General features: G+C 42.5%; 1 protein-coding gene across 1 annotated transcript in view; it reads right to left on the bottom strand.

Moving 5' to 3' along the window:
• Nucleotides 1-22,132, bottom strand: part of tnrc6c2 (trinucleotide repeat containing adaptor 6C2) — a 55,836-nt gene that overhangs the window by 14,090 nt on the left and 19,614 nt on the right. Inside the window, 9 exon segments of the mRNA XM_083937089.1 lie at nt 264-410; nt 2,490-2,636; nt 2,770-2,918; nt 3,841-3,898; nt 4,133-4,207; nt 4,324-4,490; nt 5,147-5,350; nt 6,549-9,011; nt 18,066-18,470. Of these exon segments, the coding sequence (XP_083793215.1) occupies nt 264-410; nt 2,490-2,636; nt 2,770-2,918; nt 3,841-3,898; nt 4,133-4,207; nt 4,324-4,490; nt 5,147-5,350; nt 6,549-9,011; nt 18,066-18,470 (3,815 nt within the window).

Below are 22,132 nucleotides of genomic sequence, written 5' to 3'. Positions count from 1 at the left end.
TGATATACTTACTTACTTACTTACTAATTTAGAATTTTCAAAGAGTAAAATAGGCCTTGTTTTGGGTTCTAGTCTAGCGTGTCTCTCAGATTACATATAAATCAAAGTGTGTCCCCTGGTTATGAGACAACCAGAAAAATCAACCTGCCAACTTTTACATGGTCTTGTGTTATGACACAATATAGCCCCATGTTACACATTTAATATGTACATGACTCCGTGTGTGTGTGTGTGTGTGTGTGTGTGTGTGTGTGTGTCTCTACCTGAGGGGAGAGAAACTGAGGCACTTGAGCACGTAGACTAGGCTGGGAGGAGCTGAGAGGTGGCACTGGTGGCTGAGGAGGCTGCTGCTGCTGCTGCATGGCCCGGTTTTGTGCTGCTCCACTACTGCCAAACATTCCACTGGGTATCTATAAGCAACATGTCATAAAGGTATAATGAAACGTCTTCAAAACCACTGTTTATCCACATACTGAACAAAAGCCATTTCTTAACTGAAGAGCTGAGCCACTGAGTTGGAAAAAGGAGTGTATTCTTGAAATCTCCAACAAACATTTACAGAATACATCAGCAGTAAGGTCAATAGTCGACCATTGAACCGTCAAGTCTTTACAATTTTGATGGGTTCATTGCGTGAATGAGTGCACTTGAATTCGATGAAAAAGAAAACTCAATAGTGCACTCAAAAGTCTAACATGGGTCGATGATATTCCTAGCCCACATAGAAATGTCTAAAAACATTTTCCTTCAAGGTCTGACTTCACACAACACAAAGCATACTGAAAACCAACAGAGCAGCTTTTTGCTACATCATAAAATGTGATTTTATCTATTTTACTATTTATCAAAAGACTCAAAACAATTAGCCTTTAAAAGACAGATTCATCCATATTTCCAATTTTATTGTGTTGGACAGGTTCAGTGCAAAAAAAAAAAAAAGAAAAAAAAAAGATGCCTTTGTTTGGGTTTCAAGGACATACTGTAGTTTTTCTGGGCCATGACTGCCTCTGGGGATGATATTTGATAGAGCATAACTATCGGATTTCAATGGGCACTTCAGGCAAGGTCATACACACATAAGTGAGCAATAGAAAAGAGATTTGGGAGAGCATGTGGGTAGAGAGGTGTCTGTAAACTGGGATCGGCTCCCGCACCCCCGTGACCGCAACAGGGACAAGCGGTTGAAGATGAATGAATGAATGAATTTTTTGTTACTGCATCATAAACACGAAAATCCTGCATAAACCTTTCAATTTTAAAATGAGGGTTATGCATTTGCAGCGATAAACACAAACTGTTGATGTGCACAATCTGATAGCATATTCCCTTGTTAGTCTAGTCAATTTCAATTATCTTAATTAAGCAGCTGTTCAAATGTACTCATGTCCCCAAATGCTTAGGTTTTTGTCTTAAATTATGGACCACAAATGACGTGTATCATTGTTTTTGGTGCAAATGTCGGCAAACGTTGCTATCTTTATTTTAAAATTATAAATTCTGTTATTCACCATACATTAGAGAGAGCGAGCAGGTCTAAATTAATTTACAATAATGATCCACTCTCTCTACATTATCCTGCTTATTACACGGTTACTAAATCAATAATTCAAAACCAAATATTGATTTAAAAAGGATTTCATTTATTTAAAAAAGGTCCTCCAGAGTCTATAATCAGAACTGCCTCCATAGCAACGGGCTGATATTTCTGAATAGCAGATCGTATTATGCCGTAATTGACCAATCACTATCGCGTATTCAACAAAACTGTGTGATAAGAGAGGGAAAATAACTACTTAAGGGTTGAATATGGTGAATGAGCAGAACATCGCCATCTGGTGTCTCAAGATTGTAGTCATAACAACAAAAAAATAATTCCAGCAGTTGGGTTGCTATGTTTGTTGCCGCTTGTTTCAAGCGATCAGCCTGCGCCCCGACGAATCATACAGGGTAACGACTAATCAATTTATTTTACGGTATTTAACGTTAGCCAGTCTTAAACTGGAAGTCTTTCTTTGAGTGGTGTGTAATCGATTAACTAGCTCTCAACTCAAAATGATTCCATGTTTCGCACAACAGACAACCCTGGCAACCGCATATGACAGCCACTATTGGCTGGTAGAATGTAAACAGAACGTCACAGAAAGTCATTGTCAAACCCGTCAAAAATGTTTTTTTAATATTAATTCAGACTAGATATAATTTTTTTTTATGGAAAGGCACCCCTCTGTACCCCTCAAAATGCCCTGTGGGTGCACTATTTCTAAATAAAAATATAGCTCTTAATAAAGATTCTACATAGTCATCCTTTAATTTACATATTATCACAAAAGTTTTAAGATCTCAACAATGTTATATGCTTCACAATGGTAGTTTTTATTGCAGGTCAATTATTTGGATCGTGTAATACCGTCAAGTGTTTGTTATTTTTCCAAACTGAAGTTCAGTTCTGCAACAGTGTCAAGTATAACTGTGCGTGCTCATTGAGTTACCTGTCTGTTGTTCAAGTTTTGCATGGCCAGCCCCGGGTTGCCCTGTCCCAGACCCTGCCCAGGAAGGCTACTGTTGGCCAGGGGGAGCTTCAGGCTGGGGGAAGGCAGAAACGGTGATGGGGGGGCGTCATCTGACAGAACACCATCCTGGACCAGAACAAAATAAATGGTTGATGGGGAAATAAGCAGATAAGAAAAAAAACATATTAATTATTACAGACTGCACACATGAATTTCAAAGTAGTTACAATCTAAAAATGTCAGTTACTCAATGTCTGACCTTTTCAAGAAAGGAGGTGCGGTCGGAGGGGTCTTTGGAGAGTGCAGAGGGCCGACACACTATGGGCTTGTTCATGCCATTGCTGTAATCAGACATGCCCATGCCCATGCCCCGCTTGTCCAGATCCGTCTTCTTCTCCAGCAGAGCACCTGGAAGCAGAAAGGAAGAAGGCAGATTTATTTATAGTCTAGACTAGTGGTTCCAAACCTTTTTCTTAAGGGACACATATTTTTACCATTGTAAACTTTGGTGACCCCCCCCATGAAAATAAATATAAAATAAGGAACATCATAACTTCTTATACATGAAATACTTTATAAACTTTACAAACTTACTTACTTTATAAACTTAACTTTTAAAAGTACAAGTTCTTTTTTTTCAAATTCATTTAAGCAGGTAACATATTGAAATATAATAAATAAAATGAATTATTATAAAATTAAAAATATACATTCTGCCCTAATTTTATCCATTGCTTCTATGAAGCCAAACTCAATATAACTTTCTTTGTAGCCCCGCTTTTTCTTTTTGACATTTTCCGCAGTCTCCTCTACCTGACGCTTCGCCATCTCTCCCTTAGCTCCGCCTAGCAACGACTGCTGCACGTGAGGCGTTCAAGTCACACACACTCTGTTCCTCGTGATATAGGCCTATAACTTATCCATTTATCTAAAATTTGAAATATCCGAATAAATGTTTAATGTGGCTCTTGGATTTAGTTGATTTTGTCACATATATGAATTAAATGCTTAGCCGACTCATTTATTTAACATTTTAATTACATTAAAATTATTAAACCCCTTAAAATCAAGAGGGCTTCGCAACCCCCCCCTGGATCTTTGACGCCCGCCTTGGGGGGTCGGGACCCCCAGGTTGGGAACCACTGGTCTAGACAAGGAAATAAACTGTTTCATAAAACTCAATAATAATGTTTTTATGCATTTATTCTTCTATGTAATCTTTTGGTATGCTGGTATTTGACAGAAAGCTAAATTTTCCGTTCACTGATTTAATGCTGAAAACACATTTGCAATACACACACACAAGGACACACATATGTTGTGAACTTACTCATGGCCTGGTCAAGGTTCATGTTGTTGCTTTTCAAAGCCTCCTCAGCAGGGTCTCTCTATAAAACATGGATAAAATAAGCCTGTCACCGATCATGGTTTAATGCCAGGAAGAGGTCAGATTTTCCCCATTTTTACAGTTTCTACATTGTACAGCAGAGAAAACTGTATTAAATCATCATTTTAAAACTGTAAAAGTTTGACACATTTTGGCCCAGTTGGATAAAAAACCTGAAAGAAAGATCTGCCTAAACCAAAGCGTGTCTGTGTTATGTATCAGTGTGAGAACTTACCGGAAAGCCCATATCAGTGAGCTGTTTGATGAGACGGTTCATGATCCAAGCCTCATCTGGCTTGCCCATCTTTCCCTGTAAACAAGCAAGCAAAGTGTGAAAATATTAAACCATCATTTTAGTGCTAATAATTCTCAGTATTAAAACTTGTCTATAAATTAATAAGAAGATTCAAATGTGTGTTCTCTGACCTTGCTCGGACCCTTCTTGGGTCCATTGCCCCAGGAGTTGCAAGAAGAGCTGCTCTCCTGGGAGGTGGGGCTGTTCCACATGTCCCCATCCTCAGCTTCCCATTGGCCAGTTGACATGCCCATCTCCTCCCCTCCATTCCCCCAGCCATCTTGCATAGGTTTTGGGCCTGAAAATGAAATGAAATAAAATAACAATGATAAATATTTAGTTCTAGAGGGTTTTAATATGTGTGATATATCTCACATGCACATTGAGAATACCCACCCTGTTTCAATGGGGGAGAAGCAGGTCATTTTCAACCTGACCACTTGGTGCCACTGTTGCCATTTGACAGGCTGCACCCATCCCCCCCCACCCCCACCCAACACCTCCCTCTACCATTTCCAGCATTTCAAACCAACAGCACAAGCAATCAAGATCTACTGAGGTGTGGAATTGCTTTAATCCCACCGATAGTCTAGTAGCACCAACACAAACCTTAAGAATTGCCACAAATAGTACAGGTCTGAAAAAAACATCCCATTTTTGTTCCCCTTAACCGAAGTGTGGTAGTACACACATACTGAGAGTTACCATCCATCAATCTTTGAAAAAAAAGGTGGTACCACTGGACATAACCCAAATCTCAAATGTCCTAATTGTCAAAGTGTGGTATTGTCTAAATTGTGCAGACATGTACACCAGCACATCTAGTTTTGTGTCAAAGGGGTGTGTGAGTTTAAGTAATGATTGATGGTACCAAAGTCCTGCATCTTGGTACATGTTGATTTCCCATGTTTGACATAATGATCACCGTAAATATAATTAATCTGTAGGTGTTACCTGGCTTGCAGGGTGCAGAACCTGTGGGTCCGTTGGCTCTGCCATAAGGTCCAGAGGGCTCGTGGCCACCGTCTCCCCATCCTCCTACTCCCCCTGAGGGTTTGCCCCAGGCAGAGGTGCCATTGTCCACACTGGATGTAGGAGCTGCTGGCTCTCCCCAAGCAGGTTCCGACTTGGGTTGAACACTGGGAAGATCTCCCCAACCTGGAGGGTGAAATTAGAAAGGAGAGGTGAATTAGAAAACAATAGTTTCCCTTCAGTAAAATCTTCATCCTCTAGCAATTTTTACTTAAAACCTGCAGTTAGGCATCATTCCTCCGAAGTCCATGCTTGAGCAGTTTAACACTGGGAGCATCCACAAGTAGTAAGAGTTTGAATTTAAGACAGAAAACACCTTAACTTCAGTGAGACCTTGTAATCTGCATTATATTCATTTAGGAGTCAGATCTTTAACACTATTTTACCAAGGACTTCGAAAGCCACAGTACTGTAGTGGCATGGTTACAAAAAACATTCAGCTGAGATAGTGTCATGCTATATAGACAGCATGACACTATCTCAGCTGAATGTCTTCAGCCGGCCCTTGACCAGGTCCTGCTGGCTCATCAAATTGTGTGTGTGTGTGTGTGTGTGTGTGTGTGTGTGTGTGTGTGTGTGTGTGTTTGTGTGTGTGTGTGGGTGTGTGTGTGTGTGTGTGTGTTTGTGTGTGAGAAAAGGAGATGGGTGAAGCCAGCAGCTCAGCTCTTCCATATCTATCAGCAAGCTAGCCATGATGCATTTTGGTAGCTGCCATTTGTAAACAGCAGGGGGCAATGGTCTTATTCACAATCACAAGGAGAGGAGAATGATGGGCATTGAAGCATGCCTGTGCTGGCATGTCTATATGCATGGCCTTTGTCTTCACAAATGCTTATTTCAACAAGGTGCAGAGGTCTTTATTATTATTTTATATCTACAGTCTTTATTATGTATTCATGACCATTAAGAGGCCCTCAATGACTTTGAGCGCTTAATAATCACTGGTAAATAATTGTTTTAAGGAATAATCTTTGAATGGAATAACCATTGTTGTCAACAAGGCTTCTTTTTTTAAATGATTCATTTTTTTTGCAATTTTGTCACTGTGTGTTGACGAGTAAAAACAACTATTTTTAAGCTTTGTCACTAACTCATACCTTTTGGCTCATTATCAAGACTGACTCTAAAGCTTAATACCATTCAGTAAAACACACTGACGCTGTCAGATAAAAACTCCGGATCCCTGCTTGATACATACTATTACTAAACATTACTGTCTTTTTGCATTGGTTTTAAAGAGATTAAGTTATTTCAAGTATTATATTAATTTCAAGTAACATACACATTTGAGATTTTTAACAACAGCAAAGCCATACTGTGTTACCTGGGTTGGCGAGGGGGGGTCTACCCTGGGGGCCCACACCTGGGTGTGGGGCGCCATTGTTGGACGATCCATTGTTGTTTCCATGGTGTTGCAGGTGAGTTGGGGGCTGGCCATGATGGGGATGGTGGTGCATGTGATGAGTGTGATGGTGATTGCTGTTGCCAGGACCGACAGAGTGATTGTTGTTGTTATTGTTGGGGATTATCACTCCACCATTCTTACTGGGAGGTGGGCCGCTGTTGCCTGGGTTATTATTGGGATTGTTGCGATCCCACATGTTGACAGTCTTGTTGTAGGTGCCCGGATCGCCCCATGTGGACGTTCCATCGTCAATCTCCATCTTCCTGCGGATGGAGGGAGGGGAGGGCTCTTCCCAGCCAGTGGGATCCATGCCCTGGTCCTGTTTGCTGCCATTGCCCCAGCTTGATGTGTTCTGCTTCACAGTACCAGGACCACCCCATGAACCCATGCTTCCACCTCCCCCACTGCCAGTGCTGCTGCTGCTGCTGCTTTCCTGGGGCTTGGAATAGCCCCAGCCTCCCTGCACTGGGCCATTGGTGCGTGGGGTCTCCCCCCAGCTGCTATTATTCACAGTGGGAGCAGGCTTACCCCAGCCTCCTCCTCTATTTACTACCCTGGGGCTTTCCTTCCATCCACCACTTCCTCCATTGCCTCCTTCTCCTTCCCACATGCTGCTGGAGGATCCATTCTTCTTGACCTCTGCTTCTCCCCACTCTCCTGTGCTGGAGCCGTTGGAGCCCCCATTACTGTTGCCCCATCCATGTGAGCTTTTGGGGCCCTCTCCCCAGCTAGTAGGCTGACTTTTAGTCGGGCCATCATCCCAACTGGGTGACTTATCCCCAGATCCCCAGGATGGCGTACCTCCGTTTCTAGGACCATTGGTAGGCAAAGGGTCCCCCCAGCCAGTGGTAGCGCCATTTGGGGCTTTGCTGAGTGCCTGTTGGGATTCACCCCATCCTGATCCAGTCTGGATAGGCTGAGGGGCTCTCCAGCCAGAGGATGATGCTTCATTATCACTTTTTTCTCCAGACCCAGGCCTCTGACTGGGGCCAATTTTTGGGTTGATGTTACCTCCATTAACAGACGAAGGTCCACAATTCGAGCTGGAGCCTCTTATGGGTTCTGAGCTGCTTTTGCTCTTTTCGTCATCAGAGTTGGCTTCCTCCATCTCCCATACAGTGTGCTGTCGGATGGGGGTCTGTCCCCAACCTGTGTTACTCAGCACCCGGGGGTCCAGGTCTTGCCGGGGTAGCAGAGGGGTACAATCCGTGCTGGAGGACCTGTCTCTGTGACCAGATTGACTTTCGCTGCTGTCCCCACTACCCACGCTTGCTGGGGCTTTTCTAGGCTGCTGGCCCCATGAGCCAAGTTGCTGCTCTTGGCCTGAACCAGAGCTACCAGCGTCTACTGAGTCCCAGCCTTTAGATGCATCTCCACCACCAGACGATTTCCCCCAGTCACCCCAGCCACCACTTCCACTACTCCCGCCACCACTACCTTGGCGACCCCAGGCAGAGAGGCCTCCAGAGGGAGTTGAGTCCCAGCCTGAGTCTTTGGGAGAGTCAGCTGCCTTGGTTTCTCCACTACCCCATACAGAGCTGCCTGCTGTGTCCCCATTGAGCTGAGATGATTCAGTGGGTGACTGGCCTCCCCAGCCAGTTAACCCATGGATAGGGCTCATAGGCTCCTGAGCTTGCTGCTGCTTAGTATGGTTTGGTCCGTCAGTGTTAAGGTTAGAAGGTTCCATTTTGAAGGACAAGCTTGTGTTGGTTGAAGCGTGCTGTTGATCATTCTCGTTAGCACTTATCATGCCAACCCAACCTCCCCCACCATTATCCGCACCTCCCAGGCTCCCATTTCCCATGTTTCCATTTCCATTAATACCTGGTTGGAGGGATGGGGAGTTTGACACCGAATTGGGGCCAATACCACAACCTCCACCGCTCTCATGGCCGAGAACAGGCCAGGCTGATGGGTTGGCATTGGGATTGAGATTCAAGTTAAAATTGGGAGATCCCCAGTTATTGGAGGCTCCTCCACGGCCACCATTCATACCATCTTGTTTCCCATCTGAGCCCCAGCCCCTATTACCACATGTGTTGGCTGGCCCAGGTCCCGTCATCATGTTATTGTTAGCTTTAAGAGAAGAGTAGTGGGCCTGATGGCCTGCGGCACCTGTGGCCATACTCAGAAAACTACTACTACTGGTGGTAGTGAGAGCACTGGTGTCTGCGTTAGAGCTAGCTAAGCCCAAGCGGCATTCTGATGCTGCAAGGTGGCTGAGGTCACTATTGTGGCTGATTGAAGGCCAAGCTTCTGTTTCACTTTCGTCAATAATCACTTTGTCCCAGCTGTTGGCACTGGAGGAGCTGTCGACTGGCAAAGATACTCCCCAATGAGAGGTCTCATGCTGGGCAACAGAGCCACTTTGGAGGGATATGTCTGCAGAGAAAGAGGGAGAGAAAAAAAAGAGGTTGAGGCGTAAGAAAAGACACAGGAAGTAGATGGGGGAGTCAGCCAGACAAAATACGATTTGAGTGTAGAAATGCAAAAGAAGAGATGGATTAACAGTAGTAGGGACAAGGGATAAAAAGACCAGACGAAGGAGACATTAAAAATACATTAGATTAGACTATGGAATATCATGCAATATAGCCCCTGTAAGTCCCCTGGACCAATCTTATCTTCTTGGTTGGTTAATGCTCGCTATCAGACTCCTTGGCAGGAGATGGTCACACTTTCACATTTAACAATTCTACACATAATCAGAATGCACAGCCAAGCATGCTACATGTAATATCAGCTATGGCATATCCATATATCCTCCAATGCGCTGGTGCAATCGGCCAAATGGAAATGGGGAGCCCTTGCTTTCTTTCCCTTATCCATTCTTCTTTTTCAACTTTCCTTTCTAACTTGTTTCCTCTCCCCTAGCTGTCTTGTTTTCTCACTATCTAGCTGCCCTTATTTAACATTAGCTCCTTCTTATCCTCCCCCTTTTCTCTCTTGGTCCACATCTCTCTCCTCACCCTTTAATTTCCCCCTCTCTCCCCTCGGCTCTACTCTAACACCCAGCAGTGAAAGGCCCATCCGTCTCCATCGTGGCTTCACTGGCTGGGGCTGTGAAGGGAAGCCCAAGTGGAACACCGCTCATTTATTGGAATGAAACCAGGCCGGCTTCTCATCCATCACTCCCTACGCTCCACCAGGCCTACTCCTCCTCCAACTGCACTGCACTAAGAAACCACAAAACACTTCCTCCAAGCTTGTGTGTCTCTCTGCTGGCTTCTCACTACCTGCATAATACTGTATGTGTATGCATGAAGATAAAATAAATGTTTTGTGACAATCTGGAAAGGATTGGATGTACAAATAAATTGTGTCCTACTACTCTAAGGCTTTAAGCATGATTTACAAATTCAGTACCACACTACCTAAAACAGCATTCCCAATTATTCTCTCACCTACATGGAAACACACACAAGCAATTTCATTAGGCACAAAAGCATCCCACCAGAGGGGGAACTAATAATACACTGATTCGATGCTGTAAAGGGGTAATCAATCAGTAGGAGGCAGCTAATCAATGATCTTATTAATGCTAGTGGGTGAGAGCAGGGAGGCTATTGATCTAGAATGCTAACAACCTAACCACTAAGCCAGCCTTGTGTAATGGGCTAAAATCCAATGAGAACTGCTAGGAATCTCACCAGCACAAATGCCAACCAAGGATATGTAGGGAGAAATTCATCCAGTAACTACTTGAAAAGAAAGGAAAATGTGTATATGAAAGCTAGACATGTATCCGGTTTTGGGTGTTATTCAAAATTCAGCTAAAGTGGATGTATCAGTGGTAAAAGAGCAGACATGCTTCTGCATGTAATACTATGTATTCTTAAACAAACGTCATATTCATCATATACCTACAATATACATGCTTAATGCGTTTTTATGATAGTTGCAATGCATTAAACATGAACAAAGTGTGATGCCAAATCATATACAACTCAAGCAGTCCTTTTTTAACAAATTAGACAATAATACATTTCTGGCTACCCTCATGAGCAGCTGCAGTAAACAGGGCTCACTAACCTTTAACCATAAGACCCAGGCTGTGTTTGTAAAATATTTGCCTTGTTTGGTAATCCAGCTGTTTTACCTTCCATTACGCTACCATTAGTTTCCCTTAGATTGTTGCAGTGATTTTCATTCTAGGTTATCCATCATGAGATAAAGACCCAGTGGCCAAAACATCCAAGTCAGATGAGGAAAAGTCAATTTTTTAGAGGTGTGTGGACAGAAATGCTGGCAGATATGTGGCTTTAAGATACTGAGCAAGACACCACAGAGTAGTGGTGAATACAATTTTTGCCTGAACATTTATCTCCACTCCCCAGGCAGCCTTATCGCACAAGGTCGTCATTTGTTTGCAATCAGCTGAAGACAAATAACAAAAAACAAACAACTACTGAAACATCACAGCAAGTGATCCCTCACAATTAAGTTGTTCAAACTTAATGACTTTTCTCTGGGGCTGCCCCCTCTTAGTCAATTAATCGGTTGCTTTGGTCTGGTTAGACCAGAGACTTCTTTAGTCGATTTCCTGCTGAATTACTAATCTCAAGAAACTTACAAGCCTATCCCTGTAAACGTAAGGTTGAAAGTAGTGCTTTTGCATGCTTCTTTGGGTAGAAACTCAAGTTTACAGATCTATCGATTAAATCGACTAATCCATTGGTTGACAAGATCATTCGAGAGTTAGTTAACAAAGATTTTCTTTGACCAAGGACAGCCTTAGGTTCCTCTGTCATCTGACAATAAATTGGACTGGAGAGTCAAGGCTGAGGCCTAATTTCTGTTAGGAAATAGAGAGGGGTCTATGTTTATCATAAATAAGTCATAGAGTGTGGTCTTTACCTAGTTTGTAAAGTGTCCTGAGATAACTTTTGTTATGATTTGGCACTATAAATAAAATTGAATTGAATTAGACCATAAAAGTAATGCCTCCACACAAACCTGCCCAATCTTAAAATCTTAAAAAGTAGACACAAACAAGTAGTCAGTTCGAAATTGCTCAGTGCCTGAAAAACAGCAAGCTAATATTAACTTATCATTTTAGAAGATATGTAAAGGCCTTTGAATTTACTGTATTCATCTAACAGATACTTCAAAGAGGTTCCAATGTTTTGATCACTTCCCTTTTAGTGTTTTGACATGATGGGATAGTCTTACTGTGAAAGCACAACATACTATCTCTGCATTTATCTTAGTTACAAAAACATTTGAAATGCATCTAAATTTAGGTGTTTTTGAGGTTCTAGTTCACCACATTTAACCGCATTAAACTGTCCATTTCACAAAAGGCTGGCTTTGTTCGCAGTATTCAAGATCTATTGATTTGGCGCATGCCTGTTTGCTAACTAGTCAATTTGAAAAGAAAAGAACAGAACCCAAACGGCTGGTCTTTTCAGTAATCACTGTAAACTCTCAGTAGGCGTTCTGTTTTCTTATCGCAAAGAGAAAAACATGACAGCATCATTAGAAGCCACTGATGTTACTCCCTTTCTATTTTGTCCCAGCTCTGTCAATGCTTGCTTTGCGAGCAAAGAGAAGCACCATTTTATCAGACCTGAAACATAGCCAAGAAGCTCAGAGGCTGCAGCCTCAGTAAAATGTTGTTCGGTTGAACCCTCACCCACCCAGTCTCTCTCGCTCTTTGTCTCTGTATCATTTGCAAATTTTGTTTCCTAAAGAGCATAAAAATAGGTTACATGATAAGTTCATCAAAGCAGCCAACTTTGTTTTTTATCACTCCTGTCAGAAACTGCAAACAAACCAAATTTCAAAAAACATAACAAAACACATTTAATAAAAAGGAAAGAAAAATGAATGTGTCTTGCCTATGGTCGAAAAAGGGGTCAGTCAGGGAAAGAGAGAGTGGAAAAGTACCTGAGAGGTGCACCAGCGCCACTTTTGGAGTGCTTACACGGACTCATGCAAGGATGGGAAATACATTACAAATCCTCTCAGTATGTCTGCGGCAAGCTACCAATACACTGCTGCTACTGGGTGGCTGAGCTGCATCATGGACCAATAATATGTGCAGTGTGTGCAGGCATTTATGTACCTGTGTACAATAGCAAATGTGGGTATTAAAAAAAAGGAATATTATGAGCGCCACAAAAGGAGTATTTATCGTAGGGTGCCTCTATTGTATTAAATTGCATTATACTGTATAAATCCCAGTACTATTATTTATTACTATTATCATTGTATAGTCGCTAATGCTGTTGTGTAGATGTGAACATGCATGCATGTGTGGACTAATGCAAAACAGCCTCTTTCCTTTTACCTCAACATGCCCCCATTGTTCCCCTTTCGACTCCCTCCCCTCCTCTCCCAGACATTCCAAAAAGAAAGGTCTTGCTGATTCTTGGCAAAGCAGTGATTTGGCAGGGGGGATGCAAGAGAAAGCTGAACATGAAAAACAAAGAAAAGGGGACAATTATTTCCATCCACTATTCGCAATCACGTGTCAGTAATTTGGTGCTGCTTTTTATTCTGGTTGCAATTAGGAGGGCAGTCTTTTATTCCACTTTGTGTGAAAAAGGGTAAAAACTAAAAGCTTGGGGGCCCTCTATGGCTTCTTCTGCTTCCAACAGGGAGCAAGGCTGCCTTTTTTGTGTATGTGTATGCGTGCAGACACAGACTTGTTCTCTTTAGAAGAGACGACCTGGACTACAAATGACAACAAATTCCTAATGATGAGCACACCAGCAGTGCCTCTGCTGAAAAAGTCGCATTAAACAAAAACAACAACATACTGAAGTTGCCATGCCAGCTTGAAGAGTTGAAGCGGAAATATGCAAGTGATGAGCTTCTGATAATGAGGCTAGCTGCCATCATAGAAATGGGCAGGTAGCCAAGAATTAAATGCCTCCCTTCCCCTTTGAATGCAATGAAAGGCAGGGTGACAGAAAGAGAGAGGGAGACGGTGGTATGGAGAAAAGTCTGGGGGGAGGGGTTGTAACTTGCAGTGGCAAGGGAAAAGAAAGGGAGACTGTGAGAGAGAGGGAGCGAGAGAGAGATGGTGTGACAATAAATGGAATCCTTAGTTTGTCTGCGTGTATGCTTGGTTTCTTCAAGCAAACTGTGGGGTGACATAACACCAGAACCAGAGCAGGGGGGGACTTTTAGTAGTCTTTTGTCCCCAAATAGACTCTCTCCATCTCTCTTTGAGAGGGTGCTTTACGCCCACTCAGATCAAAGACGGCATGCACTTGTTTTTCTGGAAGCAGAGAGGATAGAAAGACTGAGGGTATGGTCGCAGGAGGGTTTAAAAAGCTTGTTATTCATGTCTGTTTACCTCTGCTGTGAGAAGAGAAAAAAATGGAAGAGCAAGACTATGGTGACTTCTCTGGTTTCCCTGACAGAGGCTGGATTAATGAAGCCACTAGGGGGTTCTAGGGGGTTCTTTCACTTGTACTCTATGTGTGTGTCACTGCCTGATCACATGGGGCAATCTATACTGTACATTCCTTGTTTAATAAGGGCTATATAGTCTTGTGTTTTTGATCTTCTCACTTTTATGATCTAAGTGGTAGTTATTTTTACATCTTAATAGTATCATGTTTGAAAAAGCAGATCTGCATTTCCATGAGGAGATACCTGAAAAATATTGCAACCCCATAGTTTAAATATTATAATTCCTGCCTTAGTTAGCAGACCATTTATATTTTTCTAAAAGAAACACTCTGTTTCTCCGCCAAACTAAGCTTTTAACCAAATTAGTATCTTAAAAACCCAACTGCTTTACCTGAAAATCAAAAAGGGCCCATATGAATGGGTAAAGTGTTTTAACAACACCCAGCAGAGTGCCTTCTGGCTACATGCTCTGTCTGGGTGACCAGCACACAGCTGTTGGGCTGCAGTTCCCACAGTCTTAAAAGACCCCCACTCAAGCACCTGCTCCCGGGAAGCCTGTCTGCTAGCTGCTACGGACTACTTAATGGTCCCCAGTCAGCTGGAGAGACGAGCATTATGGGTGTGACAGAGGGAGGGAGAGGGGACATGGGGTCTCTGTCTTGTGTTTAGGACAATTAAATGGGGTTCGGAGAGCAGAGATTACATGGGAGTGGTGTGAATGTCCTTGAATTTATAGGGGGTTGCTTTTCAGACTTGGGATGGGGCGGTGTGTGTAGAAAGCCTGCTGGAATGTTATCAGTCATAACATTTAATGTGGCTTCTCAGTGGAATCAGTATAATTTTTCTGAACCTAATGCAAGGAAAGATAACAATAATTCTGCAGTATGGCTGGCTTATAAACTGTGTGTGCGTGTGTGTGTGTGTGTGTGTGTGTAAACTCCAAGCCAGCTGGCCTGCAAGGCAGACACAGATCTGAGAGGACACAACTAGGTCAGACTTGTGCTGCACAGCCACTGGAATCTATGCACATGTGTTTGTGTTTGCATTGTGCACAATTGAAAAAGTGTGTGAAGGAACATCGTTGCATCCCTTTGGGCCACAGTAACCTCACCAGAGGGTTCAGAATCATGTCCTCAGAACGGAGTTCATCCCTTACGTACAGTTACACAGAGGAAGAAACTTTGGATCTGTAGTTGCAGACAGAGTACATTACATAATACTGTGATTTGAAAAAGCACTATAAATTTTGAAAGGGCTATGAGTTATTCTCTTATCTATGACAATGACGCACATAATTTCTGACTTGATGAACTTCATTCAATGTGTGTTTTGAATTCACTCAACCATGAAACAGAGCTGCAGATGTGTAGTCTGGCAAAAACAGAAGTTGTACATAAATAAGGTGTTCTGTTTGAACTCCATTTCAATTTCACATCATTCATATTGCTACACAACACAACCACTGCAGTCAGGACTGGTACTTAAAAGAGCAGGACCTGGTGTAGTACTATTTGTTATAATACATATGTTTTCTTTCTCAAGCTAAGTCTACTACAAAATTGGCGATGTTTTATGTAAATAAAGCAGAGGCTTTGACTAGTAAGTTTAACCGCAATGTCCACTCTCTAAATTATGCATGCCGGAATCTTTGCAACAACGGGGCCACTAGCTTGAGGCTATTAGCTGAGCAGACAGGATAGAACAGGCTGTGATGGGGAAGCCCTCGGGACAAGAACCAGAGGAGAAGATGGTAGAAACCCAGCCAATGGCTACTATGCCACAGGCTGTGTCGTACTGAGAGGCCCCTGGGAAAACCAGGGTTAGATAAAGGCCTAACAGGACTGCTGGACGAGGACAATAATAAAGGATAAAGGTTAATACACAAACCAGGGAAGGTTCACCTGTCTGGCAGTTTTTCAAGCCATTATTTTATAGGACAGACAGGAAATGGGGTAAGAGAGTGAGGGGGAGACATGCAGTAAAGAGCCGCAGGTTGGAGTCGAACACCCGCAGCCGCTGCCTTGAGGCCTTCAGCCTCTTTACATGGGGCGACTACTCTTACCACTGAGCCACCAGCAGCCCCAGAAATACATTATTTTAAATCTAAACACTTAAAAGTATTGCTTATCTTGACTGAGTGAAGCCTGCAGCAAAATTTAGATCCTGGCACACAGCTTAGGAAACCCACTACACAGCTGAGTAGAGAATATACAGGTATATAGTAACAGAAAGTTTCAGCTTCAGAACTAATAACCTTTTTTTTTTTTTAAATCAAGGATAAAAAAAAAGTGATCCTAATTATTAATGTTTAAATATTGTATGGGAGAAAATATCCCCAGACAGATTTCAAATACTTTTCATTAAATGGACTAGTAAATACGGCACAACTCGCAAAAAACAGGCATCCACTGACAGACTACACAGACTTTCAGTGTTTTGCTTGATGCTGTGTTTGGTAGCATAGGCCAGAGTAAGAACAACAGCGACTAAAAGAGCATACAAGAACCAGTTGCCTCTGTTATGCCCTTTTTACCACAAAGGCAGTTCGAGGTTGGGTTCTGAGCTCTTGTCTAATCTTGAACCAGATCTTTTTGGACAGCAAAAGAACTGTCTCTCGGCCAGGAAAAGGGAACTGTAGGCTGCTGACTAGCAAGCCTTGTACCACAGCTGCTGCAGATTTGTTTACTGAGTGCCTGGTGCTGTCCCAGCAAATGTTGAGTCACAGTAATTAAAGACAGCACCGAGCAGCAAAGGAGCATCGATAAAAAGATAGAAAGACTGAGAGACGAAAAACTCAACAAAGATCCTAGCAGATACTCATGCAAGCTCTGCCCACATGAACATGAAAACTTTGCGTCGCGTGCTACAGAGATATCTTTGCATCTTTGCCTTCAAAGTTACAGTGTGATGTGTGAGGATATGTGGTGCATCTTTCTAAAGCAATCACAACCATCTGCTTAATAATGTATACAAAGAAAAACCTTGTTGACAAATGCAACAAAAAACAGAAATAATGATACTGTCAAAACATCTTGAATGTTCATGCAAAAAGAAACACCATGATGTCCATAAATTGAGAGAAAAACTGTTGTAATAATGATATAAATAAATCCATCCAATATCAACACGTTACTTGCATACAAAAACACATGAGCTGCTGCACAATGAGCACCTGAAGGCAGGTTCAGCATTAGTGATCTTAGAGGCCACCAGTGAGTTCATTAAAAGATTACCCCTGGCTACAGAGGTCTGTGAGAGAGTGTGTGTGTGTGTGTGTGTGTGTGTGTGTGTGTGTGTGTGTGTGTGTGTGTGTGTGTGTGTGTGTGTGTGTGTGTGTGTGTGTGTGTGTGTGTGTGCGTGTTCCTGTGAGTTGAGCAAAAAAACATGCAGAGGCTTGAACAACTTAAACAAGTTCTTCTAAATGAGTTGAAAAAAAATCTAAAAATACAATTTTACAAGGCTTTGAAATAACTTTGCATTATTTTAGCACACAGCTATAAGCACCTGGATCCAGACTTTCACAATAGCACAGATCTACTTTGGAAAGAAGTATAAATCAGAATGCTTTCAGAAGCCAAAGAAAGGAAAGATGGAAACGCAAGATTAGCAGTCAGTTGAAAAGCTTAGACTTCAGTCATTTCAATGTGGCTTTAAATTGGTCCGCCTACCCACATTATTTAGGAGCTGTATCTTGTCATCATTTTACACTAACAGGAAGTGAATGTGTGCCGTCAAAGTACAATTATAATCACCATAATTTATGATGCCCTCAATGCAGTAAATCTGTCAATGCTTCTTTGCGTACCACTGCATCTGTGCCCAGTCAAACTGAATATAAACTCTGACATGAATCTCAATATATCCATGTATCCAGAAACACTATTTTGAGAGTAACAGAGGTTGAAGCAGAATGTTACATTTAAACGATGATTTACTAAGCTACAAAATCTGACTGAATGAAATTTAAAGGGTGACACAATTTGCACACAGCTGCCACAAAAGCGCTAAGATGAAAAAATAAAAATCCAATCCATTCCAGAGCAATTTTTTTTTAACTTTATTGACACAAACCTGGGTGACGTTTGCTCGCAGTGGACGTGGCAGAGTTTGGGGAAGTGCTGCTGGTAGTCGTAGAAGAAGAAGAGTAAGACGATGAGGGTGAAGAGGAGGAGGAATAGGAACAGGAGAGGGTGAGAGCGCTGAGGGCTCCTGCAGGCAGTGGCTGGCCTCTCTTCAGTAGCTGCTTGTGCTCCTGCTGACGGAAGCGCGGGGGCACCTCTCTGGGCGGGTAGCGAGCACTGGCAGAGGACAACTGGCACTGCTGCTGAGGGGGATTCTGAGTCGGGAGTTGGCTACTGGAGGAGGCACGCTTGCCATTGCCAGAGGAAGAAGCTGAGGAGAGGGGTAGCGTAGGGCTGGCGAGGTGGAGGTGGTGGGATGGGCCGGGACTGGGCTTAGTGGGAGCAGGCTCTGGCACTGGATGGATACAATACACAGGCACACAGGCATTCACACAGAGAAAGACACATGCAGGTAGCAAGGTATTAATGTCTGGGTTAACTCACTAGTAGTCATTTATATAACAGATATTGCATTACGTTGGGTAGTGCTGGCATTTGACAGCCTGTGGCAAAAAAGAGCTGAGATTTTTTTCAGGGAAGTAAATGCTGCAGTTTTAATGTCACTCTAACTCCAATTACTGAGGTTTTCCCAAAATTGTGGTTTTTAATGTTATAATATGACTATATAGACCTTTTCAACGGAATCCCATTGCTAGGCAACAGCCTTGGTCCTAGGTAACTTCCTGTAAGGTGATGTCATTGACATACACTGCAACAGGAAATAAACTGGGACTGTTTCATGTTTACATCTTTGAAAAGGTCCTTACAGAAAATAGCCATCTGATCAAGTTACACTTTAAAGAATGCGTGGGCACTTTCCACACATGTTCATGCACTCTCAGGAAATTCTATTTTGTGCACTGTATTTATTGTAGAGTAACCAGCAGGTGTTTATTTGAATCCGTTAGTCTGCACCGTATGTTGGACTGTCCCTTTAAGTTAACTGCCTCATGCAGCCTTTTGTCGAACATATGTTACCGGCCCAGACGCACTCTATGAAAAGGTCATATTTTTTTCTGCTGACTGAACACTAACACACACAAACACAGAGACACCTCCTTTCCTCTTCATTACACACTCTTCTCTTGCTCCCCAACACACACACACAAACACTCACAGACACCTTTCCCTGCTGGTTTGGCCTCAGCCTGACCCTCTCCCTGTGGTTGCATTGACCAGCCAGCCATCTAATTGAGCGTTAGCCTGAAAGGTGTTATTATTAGCAGGTCCTGGACAGATTGGCTTGGCTAAAGTTTCCTCTCTGGGGTGCTGCAAGACTGAGGGAAAAAAATACTGTCTGACCTGTTACTGAATAATTGTCACTGAGGAAGCTGAAGAGGATGTTGGTGTGAGTCTGTGGCTGTATGAGGGAAATGAACTAGAACTGGTATAGATTTACTCTACCTGAGAGTTCCCTGCTGCGCAGAAACAGCTGCTTTCATAATGGCTACCATACATTAGTTTCTTGGTCCCTGGGTAAATGCATGATGAATAGAGTTGATGATGTTGTTTTCTATAGTCCCTAGATAGATATAGCTGTTCTACACAACAGCTGAGACTGTCCTCACTCAAGGGTGGTGAGAGTGAGACGAGTGCATATGTGGAGGAGAGGGGGTTGTTTATTTTGAACCGTGAAATAGTGGGAAATTGATGGCATGGAAATAATCTGTTAATTAAAGCTTCACTGTGTCCAGTGTGAGAACTATTCCTCCAGCAGTCCTGCACTGCAATGCCAATTAACCACACAGTGACACACACACAGGCCAAAGCTGCCACACGGGACGTTAAAGTAAATTCAGAGCTCAGAAGGTATTCCGCTGTGCCTGCCAAGAGCTCGTCTGAAAGCTAAAACCAGAGGCCCTCTCAGTGAGCACAACACTGAACCAAATGGCTGCATACCTGCAGACATACAGAAACAGCAGTGTATGTGGAAAACTGAAATTTGCAGTAATGCACCTCTACACGGAGAGAACTCCATATGTAGTGAAGTATTTGAAAGCAAAATATTGGTTTATTCTTTTGAGAAAAGACAGACATGCTCCTCTACATGGTTCTTGGAAAGATAAAAAAATACACTCAAAAAGAAGAGAGAAGAGAGAGAGAGAGAAGAGAGACAGACAGAGAGAGACAGAGACAGAGACAGAGAGAAAGAGAGACAGAGAGACAGAGAGAGAGAGACAGAGAGAGATCCCACATCCAGCAGTATGTAGCTGGCTGTTGGCTTGGAGCTGCAGCTGGTGACGCACATCTGATTAAATTCATCTTGACCTGCCTGACTCTGCCTCGACCAATCAGGCAGCAGGATGGCGAATACATGCTGCCCTGCCCCCTTTTCTCACTGGCCTCCCCAGTCTATTTCCAATACCCCTCCCTTTCCATGGGCGGGTCGCTCCATATCCCCCACTACTCTCTCTCCGTCTCTCTCTTTTGTTTTTCTGAGTCTACTTCCCTCAACCTGCTCACTATGTTATTCTCCCTCTGGGCCTTTACCCATCTTGATCTTCCATCTTTTGTTTCTGTCTCTTTTCTCCTAAATCTTGTTTCTCCTTTCCTTGCCATTTTCCTATTTCCAGCCCTCCGTTTCCTCTGAACACAACCTCTCTCTCTCTCTGCTTTCTTTTCCATTTCTTTCATCTCTTCCAACTCCAACCAATTTTCTACCTAGTGCACATTTTGTGGTCCTCCTGTCTATTTTCCTTTCCCCCTGCTGGTAGGTCTTACTATAGAAGGTAGTGACAGAACTCTTTAAGAAACCCATTAGGCCTTTGAAGAAATCAGCCAGTTTAAACTTAAATCTAGTTTTGGTTCTTGGACTCCTGCAATCATCTCGATTGTAACATAATGGTTGTTTCTAGAATCAACTTCATACCTGGGCAAGTGACTTAGTCCTGACTAGTTGGCAATTATTAAACAAAATTAAAAAGTTGACTGTAAAGGAACTTCCAGAGCTCCTAACATTTAGTCGTAGTTCCCTGAAAAATCTGATCAAAAAGACACATGCGATTGCAACTCAGTCAGCTTACTGTTTATTTCTGCTGTCAGGACTGCCTCATACACAACCATGTTTCATACAGCTTGTTTGTGTTGTTGTATTCACAAGGGTATATTCATGCTGCAACTCCCTCATGTTGCAAAAGACTACATCTCATTTTCCCTACACAAGCAATGACATATTTCTCTGAAATAATAATTATACATTTAAAACCTCACTGTGACAAACCTTTTCAATAACATTATTCTATGATCGTAAAAAAAAGTGTAATTTCCAAGAAAATGCTGCTATAACTATCCAGCTGGGTGATGTGTAACAATCTAATCTGTATTTAACAAGTGTATAAGTGAGAATTAATGTTCTCCTGAGATGGAAGGAATGTGCATATGCAAACATACACACACAAATGAGACCGCAAAAATGTGAATGCGTAAGAGGTGAGAAGAACAGTATATTGTCAGAGACACAGTTCCCCTCTGCCCTGAACAAACATTAATATATTTACTGAGACACGTCTTTTATTTTGAGGAAGAGATCTTTTTCATGTCTATGATGCATGGGTAAGTGCTTTGGAAGAGTTGGGGGATATAGAAAAGGGCTATTAAGGGAAAACATGGAGTGGGGAAAAGTGGGGAAATCCCTTAGATGAGAGTGTGTCTATAAAAGATTAAATGAGGAAAGGGAAGCATGTGCTGGTTATACTCATTGCCAATGAAAGGCAATGAAATCCAGAGTTAATTACTGAAGTTGCAAGCTTATTGCATTTGAACTCAACTGAATGACTAACAGCTTTGCAGAAACAGGGTAATAAGCCCTTACTACGGGAGATGTTTCTCTCTATGACTACTAATTGACATCTTCTAATATCAAACATATTTTATAAATATCTGTTCACAGGAAGCTTTTCAGGAAATCTATAAAACTGACTAATTTATGAACACTCAGTAAAAATGTCAATGAGTCAGCCGACATGACCCATCAAATCCAAATGATTACTAATTTGCATCCTAGAGTCCTCAAATCTG

This window comes from Echiichthys vipera (assembly GCF_963691815.1).
Source record: "Echiichthys vipera genome assembly, chromosome: 2".
NCBI lineage: Eukaryota > Metazoa > Chordata > Actinopteri > Perciformes > Trachinidae > Echiichthys > Echiichthys vipera.
Note: the sequence above shows the minus strand (reverse complement) of the source record. Positions and strands in the feature narration are given on the sequence as shown.